Raw genomic sequence first — 9,414 nt, 5'->3', positions numbered from 1 at the left:
CAGTACGGGTACTACTATTCACAGTGTTGCTTTTGTTTTTTGTCTTTTTTTTTTTTTTTTTGTATTATTTTAATCTATAGAGTAAATTATTATATATACATTGGAACCAGTTAATGCCCTTAGACAATGTATAGTTGTTTCATAAAGCAGGAAAGACAATGCAGGGGGAAACAGGCGCCCAAAAGTACAGTCACAAATTCAGAAATTCTAGATACCACTACAAGTCAATGCTGGAGATCACTTCTAAAACAATCAGTGTTCAAGAGGAATGCTTTAATTTGGAGAAAATACCACCCCCTCCCTTCCCACCCCAGCCTTCCCCTAGGTTTTTTTGTTTTGTTTTGTTTTGTTTTTTTAAATAATCTTTTTGATTCACTATCAAAAGTCCTGGCTCTTCAGATATACTTTAAACTATAAATAAACACTGCATAGTTCTCTTTTGTTTTGTTTTCTGTTTTTTTTTTTTTTTGAAAAATTATTGCAGTACAATTACTCCCATTTGGAATTCAGTAAGGAGCAAACAGCACAGGAGCGTGGGCGGTCCGAATGGGTCCAGGAGCTGGCCGCAGGAGTGCCGGAGGAAGTGCAGAAGCCTGGAACAGTGTGGCTGCTGGAGCAGTTCGAAGACTGAAGGGGGAATTCACTGCCACAGCAGCAGCAGCAGCTGCAGCTGCCAGCGGGTTTGGTAGAATTCGTGGAGCCAATGGTTTTGATGGTTCTTTTGAAAATACTAATTTTACCTGCAAGGGAGAGGGAAAAGGAGTAGAAGAACACATATCTTTCAGTCTCCCTAGAACCCAAAATGGTGAGCAGCTATTAAAATATAGCAGCTAATGGGATCTTAAAAGCTTGCAAATGGCCATCTAGATGCAACGATGGATCTCCCCTCATCCTGACCACAGAAGAATGAAAAAAGAAAACAAAGCAGCATGGAAACAATTAGTCCAAGGGTCTGGTGCACCATGTGATCCTCAGCCTACACAACTGTGAGACCAGAAGAACTAGATGCTGCCCGGCTATCACTGTCAACCACTGTCAGAGGGGAATTTATGTAGAAGTTCCTGGATAGAGTAGGAGAACAATGTGGAACAAAACTCAAAATCATTAAAAAATAAACAATAAAAAAAGGGACCAGGTTTGTCGGTCTGATAGAGCCTGGTGAAATCCCTGAGACTATGGCCCCTAGATGCCCTTCAGGTCTGGAATTGAGCTCACTCCTGTGACTTCCAGCCAAACAGAAGACAGGCATATGAGCTGAATATTTAAGTTAGGTAGATACACTCCTTAGAGAGATCAGTCATGGGAGAATAGAAGGGCTGTGTATGCACAAGAAGACAGCTGGGAGGGGGACAGGAGTACATGGGAGGGAAGAGGTAACTATGGGGAGGAAGAGGGAGGGGAGCTGTTGGATTGTGGGAAATTGCAGTCAATATCATGAGGCAAAGTGTATGTGAGCTGCTGTATGGAAAATAAATTTGCTCTGTAAACTTTCACCTAAATCACAATAAAAAAATTTAAAATAGATATATATAGCAGTTAACAACAACAAAGATAAACTCATACTTGGCAAACTGACAGTGAAAAAAAATGGAAAGTATAGAATAAAAAATAGAAAGTATAGAATATCTTTCCTTTGGAAGAGCCAGAAGATACCTGAAAATCGAAAACCTGGATTGTTAAAATATCCTCTGGAAAGGTAGTCAGCAACCTTATTTTATTTGTTGGTTGATAATTATACTTCCAGAAGAAAATGTTAATCTTGAGAAAAAAATAAAACAATTTTAACTCCACCTTCCAAAGAAAAACATTAACCATTAAGGAACAAATATTTTTAAAGAAATTTTCATTAACACTATCAACTGCTAATAGACCATTCAGTGTATATACTAGGTAGCATACAGAATGTTGTTCCTGATTATGTAAGGTACTAATTAAGATAATTAAAAGAAAAAAATTGACTTTCAACAGAGAAGTGGAGAAAAACTTATCCCTCCAAAAGTTTGAGATACTCTGCTTTCTCTTATGTCCATCCATTTTTTCCATCCTATTAAGATGACCATTGTCATGGGAAGAATGGTCTCATTTATGAAGACAGTAACCCATGAGATTAAAGAAGCAGGTGGTAGATGCTAATATCAACATAATTTTGAGTACTTTATTTATTCACCTGAATGTCAAAAGCTGCATCTATGCTAGCCAGACAGCACTCAGGGTTATGACTACTGGTGCTGAAACATCAGCTCTGGCCAGAATTCACAACCTCCTAAATCAGCCACAATTGCTTCCATACAAAAGAAGAAAGTGACTTCATCTGCATAAAAATGAGCAATGCTATGAAATTAATTGAGTTAACCCATACTGACTGACGACTCATAATAGACGACTGAAGTTTCCCTTGTGCTATATTTTAATGTATCAGCAGCATACAATAACACCAATTATGAAATTCTATTGTGAAGAAAACAGATATTAAAATGCACAATTTATCACATACTATAGGTCAGAAGTTCTTAACTTTCTATTGAGTACCAAGATTCTCTGACGAAAATTATGGTCACATCAACTGGAAAAAGTACATGCCCACAAATACCAGTCCGTGATGACTGGAAGTTCAAAATTTCAGACCAGGACATTAACACTGGCACACTTACTAATTGGAAAGACATAGAGAGAGTGAAGTGGGGAGTAGATTTCCCAGGATTTATTTTTCCAGGTCTAATTTGCCTTATTTAGTGTCTTTGGATGAATAATTAAATAAGCCTTTTACTGGAGACTGGGTTATTTGAAATCCAAAATTGTTGAAGATCTCAACAATACCATTTCTTTTCCTCTTGAAGATTATCAGAATGAGGTGTTAAGAACTTTTTTTTTTTTTCCTTTTTTTAATTTTATTGTGGTGAAAACACACACAAGACACAAGAAATTAATTTTCACCCATCTTCTTTCCCAAAAGTATCTACTCATGTCAACATCAGACTTCAGGTGATTATTTACTTGACCCAAAAAAGTTTGTTCCTTCTTCCTTCCTTATGCTGTGATAAATGTGCACCCAATTCAAAAACACGAAACATTGAACTGTGGCTTCAAGGTAAAACAACTCCAAAATAACTCATGAAACTAAAAATTCCATTGATTAATGAGGGGTTGGGCCCTCAGATCTATTTTTGTCACTACATGTATACATTCCATAAAGAAACTGGCAGGGGAAAAAAAAAAACAAGTTCAGCAGGCAGAGGACAGGGACGTTAAAGACTATCATTTGGGAAACAAAAATGACACTCACCCCCAGTGGATGTGCTCCCTTCTGTAGTTTGTTGTAAGGACTGTATTTAGGTTTTGGGGGCTTCCCAGCAGCTCTATCTTTGTGCCTTCTACTGCTGATGTGCTGTTAAAAGTAAGTTAAAATAATAGCTTTTAAAAAGGCATCTAAATAAATTCTCAAACACTACTTTAACCTTGGGAAGAATTATTTCACAACATTTCAGAAAGACAAAAAGTAAAGAGCACAGACTTTGGGGCTCAGATTCCAATGCCTTGAGGATATATATTTATAAGCGATATATTTCAGTATATTTTTGACAAATAGAAGGATCTTCTTTTTAAAACCTGCCCCCTTTATCACTGCACAGATCTCCCTTTTACGAAGAGTGTACAAAGGAAAGGAATATCTGAAAGAATTTTATGGGGAATAAGCAAAGCAGCCCAAGCAGGCATGAATTTATTTCCATACTATTATTTATCCTCACATTTGTATAGGCAAATGTCAACCCCTTAAATTCTGAAGATAAATAACTAAGGTGCATAAAATCAGCAAAATATGTACAGATGCATATAAAACAACAGAGTAAGAGGGCTAGGCCTTCAGTTGGCAATGTGTAACTGATCTCCTTGGAAGGCCAGTCAGACTAAAGTGAATGCAACATGATTAGTCATCCATTTAGCAGGTGGCTGCAGGATATAGAAATCTAGTACAGCACCATGTAATAAAGTACATAAACTAAAAGAATAGCAAGTATAAAATTAGCATGTAAATATCTAAACAAGTGGAAATGGAATGCTGCAATTTGACCTTTAAAGAAAATCATTACTTTTGAGTGGAAAATCTGATAGAAATAAAGATCTGATACCCCTTTTCATATACAAGAATAGGAGACTTCAATTTCTGGAAGGTCCTAGAAGCCATTACATTCATTTAATATTTCCCTCGGCAATTATTATAAGCATGAAGAGAGATAAGCATAGTTGATAGATAGAAGGATGAATGTATGGATAGATGGATAGATGGCTGGATCAATGACAGAGGAAGAAGAGAAAGGGAAGACAGGAAGGAAGCAGCACACACACCCTACTCATGAGGGTGGAGGGTGTCCCCTACCTTCTTTTATTCTGAGAATGAGTACCGCCTACCTGTTTCAGTTGTGTTTCTGAGTTGACGTGCACATCACAGATTTCACAGTGAAACGTTTTGTTTTGTAGGCCCGTGTTTCCCTTATTAACAGGTCCTTTGCCTTTCACTCCTGCCCTAGGAAATGCTTTGATAGTCCCGCTTCCATTCCGGGCTTCTAGCATGGTTTTGTGCTTAGTACCTGCCATGAATATTTAGATAAAGAAAAATAGGAGAAAAAATCTTAGCTAGCATGTCTTTAAGAAACAACACATTAACAAAATAAGATGCCTCTGTTTAGTAGTCCTATTCTTCCAGGGATTGTGGTTGAAGCATGCTCATGACATGGAAGAGTAGACTGTGACAATGTTCTCTAACCACCTCATGTATCATTATTAAATTACTCATTATTTATGTATAATGCTCCACATTACAAACAAGCGCACCATCAATATAGTAACTGAACTCTAGAGTCCTGAGGTGACATTAAATGGGTGTGACTTGTTTACATTTCCTATTGATGCTAATAAGATGTAAATGATACCTAATGGACAAGAGTGTTTACTTCCTAAAGGTATAGTGGGAGGTATGTGTAACAAATGTAAGCAGCTTAAATGTGTGTTTACAAAGTTGTACTAATTAAATACTTTCTACACAGAATACACACAAGCTTTTTTTTCTTTTTTTGGCTGTTTGTTGTAGGTTCAGAGGGAAAGACAAACACTAGAAAGATCTTAATAATTGAAGAAAAGCCACATTAGATTAGTTAACTCCATGCTGATTTGTTTTGTGATTCAAATGTCTACAAGTGTCAAAGAACATGAGGGCGATGTAAAGGCTAAAGAGTTGAACAATAAGTGCTTTTTTTAAAATGCATTTTATTTAAATACAATTTATGTACAGTGAAATACACAAAACTAAAGTGACATGGGTCAATTTTTTATTTTATTTTTTTTTTTTGCAGTGTTCCCTCCTCTTCCCTCCCACGCCTGGTAACCAACAAAGTAAGTTTCCTTCCATATATAAACCATCCCTTGACTTTTTACAATAATGAACTAATACACTATTTGTCCTTCTGTGATTTACTTATTTCACTCAGCATAATGTCCTCCAAGTTCATTCACGTTATGCGATGTTTTGCAGATTGTATGTTATTCTTTAGTGTTATATAGTATTCTATTGTGTGTATGTATGTACCATAGTTTGGTTATCCATTCTTCTGTTGATGAACACATAGGTTGTTTCCATCTTTCTGCTATCGTAAATAGTGCTGCGATGAACATGGGTGTGCATGTATCTATTCTTGTCCTGCCTCTCACTTCCTTCGGATATATACCTAGTAATGGGATTGGTGGATCAAATGGTATTTCTAATTCCAGCTTTAAGGAATCACCATACTGCTTTCCACAGTGGTTGTATCATTTGACAGTCCCACCAACAGTGGACGAGAGTCCCAATCTCTCCATATCCTCGCCAGCATTTGTTATTTTCTGCCTTGTTGAACTTTGACCTTAGTGCTGGAGTGAGATGGTATCTCATTGTTGTTTTGATTTGCATCTCTCTGATGTCTAATGATCACGAGTATTTCTTCATGTGTTTGGTGACCGCCTGAATATCCTCTTTGGTGAAGTGTCTATTTGTGTCTTGTACCCATTTTTAAATTGGATTGTTAATCTTTTTACCATTAAGGTGTTGGATTTTTCTATAAATTTTAGAGATAAGTCTCCTGTCAGATATTTTGTTGCTGAAAATATTTTTCCTAATCTGTGCCTTCTCTTTTTACTCTTTTGGCTGTGTATTATCAACAAGTATGAATTTGTTGCTGTCATTTTGTTACATGCTTTTTCTTGGTGGTGTTGATTTCTTTGCTCCGTATGATTTTCTATGCTGAGCTTGTTTTGTTTATGAATCGTATTACCATTTCCTTCCTTGCTATTGTTTTACTATTTTCTAAATATTTGTGCTGGTCCTCTTGTTTATTTCAATGTGAAGGTTTATCATTTTTCTTTGAGGTTACTCTGTGATTTGTAATTTTCTTCCCAAGTTTAAAACAGTCCATTCTATCTTTCAGTTATCTTGACTTCCCTACCATTTAGAAGTTCTGTAACTACACAATTTTTTCCCTTTTTTTTTGTTTGTAGTTGTCCTCATTTGTCAATTGATATCTCTGGTTCCTGTTTACAATCTTGTAGGCTTATTTACTTTGGATACTTTGATAACTGGATTGGTTTCTGGGTTATGTCATCATGTGTGTTCATGGTCAGTTGTTGTTCATGGTCAGTTGTTGTTCATGGTCAGTTGTGCTATTGTGGGTTCTCTGTCCAGAGGACTCCCTTTAGTATCTCTTGTAAGGCTGGTCTGGTTTTAACAAATTCCCTTACTTTCTGCTTATCTGGAAATGTCCTAATTTCACCATTATATTTGAGTTGCAATTTTGCTGGGTATATAATTCTTGGTTTTATATATACCATCCCATCGTCTTCTTGCCTGCATGGTTTCTTCTGAGAAATCCAAGCTTAGTCTTATTGGTTGCCCTTTGTACGTAGCTTTTCGTTTTTCCCATGCAGCTTTCAGGATTCTTTCTTTGTCTTTGGTTTTGGTGAGTTTGATGATGATGCCTTAGTGATTTTCTTTTGGGGTCTATCCTGTTTGTGGTTTGTTGAACTTCTTGAATGGATATGTTCTCATCTTTCATCATACTACGGAAATTCTCTTCCAACAAATCTTGGACAGTTGGTTTTATTTGTCTCTTCCTGTTCTGGAATTCTGATTACACATAGGTTATTCCTTTTGATGACACAACTTTGCTTGCTAAAAGTGAGGATGACTTGAAGCACTTATTGATGAAGATTGAAGAATACAGTCTGCAGGATGGATTATATCTCAATAGAAAGAAAACAAAATTCCTCACAACTGGACTTTTAAGCAGCATCATGATGCATAGAGAAAAGATTGTAGTTATCAAAGACTTCACATTACTTGGTTCTACAATTGATGTCAATGGAAGCAGGAGTCAGGACATCAAACCACTGGGTAAGTTGGCAGCAAAGGACCTCTCTCAAGTGCTGAAGAGCAAAGATAATTCCTTGAGGACTAAGGTGCACCTGACACAAGCCATGGCATTTTCAATCACCTCATATGCATGTAAGAGCTAGACAATGAATAAGGAAGACCAAAGAAAAGTTGATGCTTTTGAGTTGTGGTGCTGGCGAAGAATGCTGAATGTGCCATGGACTGCTAAAAGATTGAACAAATCTGTCCTGAAGGAGGTACAGCTGGAATGCTCCTTGTAAGCAAGAATGGCCAGACTTTATCTCACCTACTTTGGTCATGTTATCAGAAGGGACCACTCCCTGAAGAAGGATGTCATGCTTGGTAAGGTGGAGGGTCAACAAAACAGGAGAAGGCCCTCAACACGATGGAGTGACACAGTGGCTGCAGCAAAGAGCTCAAGTATAGCAAGGATCGTGGAGCTGGTTTTTGTTTTGTTATACATAGGGTCACTGAGTCGGAGATGATTCAACAGCACCTTACAACGATGATAACATTCCTTTTGATGGTATCCCACATGATCCTTAGGTCTTCTTCATTTTTTCTTTTTTTTTTTTTTTCCAATTGGTCCCTTTCCAAAGAAGTACTGAGGTTTGTTTTCAATCTCACTAATTCTGTTTTCCATTGATTCAATTCTACTCCTTTGCCTCTTTAATGTGTTATCTATTTCTGAAAAGTTAGGATTATTCTTCTGTATTTCAATCTGTAGATTTTGTATTACTTCTAATTTTTCATATATTTTGTCATTTTTTTCTTGTACTGTCTTTTGAAATTGTTCTAGGGTTATCTCTGTGTTTTCCTCAATTTTGTCAGTTTTTTCCTTGATCTATCTCTCAATCCATTGAAGGTACCTAAATGTAATTCTTTTAAATTCCTTACCAGGGAGTTCCTCAGGGATGTGTTCTGGGTCCGTATCCTGATCCCTTGTCTCTCTTGCTTTATCTTCCTTCTTTGTGTGGACAGTGATGCTCTGTTGTCTCTGAGATAAAGTAACATTTTTGTGTTTATATTTAATTGGTGATTGTATGTTGCAGTGACTTGCCCATGATTTTTGTTTTCCTTGTTTTATTTGGATGTTATCTACATAAGCAGGGTACTGTGCTCCTTTATTTGCTAGTTGGTAGCACTTAAACACTCACCAGTCCCTTTCCCATTGTCAACCTCCTGTATGTCCCAGACATCCTTTGCAAATGCAACCTATTCTTAGGTCTCTGGAATCTAAATGAGAATGCTGTCACTTTAAATCTCCAAAATGGCAACCACTTATAAACAATCAAAATGGCTGCATCCTCCAGACAGCCAAAAGTTTACAGCTCAAGTTGTCTCCCTCCTTGCTGTTTCCCTTCCTAGTCATAGGCCACCAGCACAATTGTCCCTGTAGCCCTTGGTGACCAGGGCTGATCTATATGTAAATTCTCAGGTCCCAATACCACTTGGAAATATTCAGGCTGTTGGTGCCATCAGAATAGCTGACAGTCCGCAACTCCAACTGACTCCTTACTATTTTCATTCAAATTTTTCCACTGGTCAGTGTCTAATCCACTTCTATATATTTCCTTTCAAAGCTCAGGGTTCCAGGATTATCTTCTGTATCTCTGTCAATTGGTTTCTCTTGTCTTTGTTGAAGAGGGTCTGTGTAGCTTGTCTGCCTATTCTGCTATTTTACCAGAAGTCCTGCATCATGTATTCTTGCAGAAAATATGTAAAACTTTTCACTACAACATCTAAGCCTCCTGCTCTTCTCACAAGCCATAAATGCTTCTTTTTAATAAACCAAAAACAGCCTCTTTGAGCTGTCACACATAATTAATGGAGTTATCATTAACAACATTTTATTTTAAATCACTGAAGTTACATAAAAGTTAATGATGGCATTTTTCTCTCATGATCTCACATATTCCTTTTGCTTAGAGTTGATAAATGTTATTTTTTTTCACTTATTATATGTTTTTGCTACGGAATTTCCCCTTATATTCCTT

The 9,414-nt window shown here is 36.9% G+C and overlaps 1 protein-coding gene across 1 annotated transcript in view; it reads right to left on the bottom strand.

Annotated features, from left to right (window-relative positions):
* Positions 1–506: 506 nt before the first annotated feature.
* ZNF385D (zinc finger protein 385D) overlaps positions 507–9,414 on the bottom strand; it is a 407,755-nt gene continuing 398,847 nt past the window's right edge. The window contains exons 8-10 of the mRNA XM_042780314.1: positions 4,408–4,586; positions 3,284–3,385; positions 507–740 (exon numbers count right to left, since the gene is read on the bottom strand). Coding sequence (XP_042636248.1) covers positions 507–740; positions 3,284–3,385; positions 4,408–4,586 — 515 coding nt within the window. The remainder of the gene's footprint in view (positions 741–3,283; positions 3,386–4,407; positions 4,587–9,414) is intronic.

This window comes from Orycteropus afer, unplaced genomic scaffold, assembly GCF_000298275.1.
Source record: "Orycteropus afer afer isolate SDZICR_OR568_19922 unplaced genomic scaffold, OryAfe1.0 scaffold00003, whole genome shotgun sequence".
NCBI lineage: Eukaryota > Metazoa > Chordata > Mammalia > Tubulidentata > Orycteropodidae > Orycteropus > Orycteropus afer.
The sequence above is the reverse complement of the archived record's forward strand: the minus strand, read 5'-3'. Positions and strand labels throughout refer to the sequence as shown.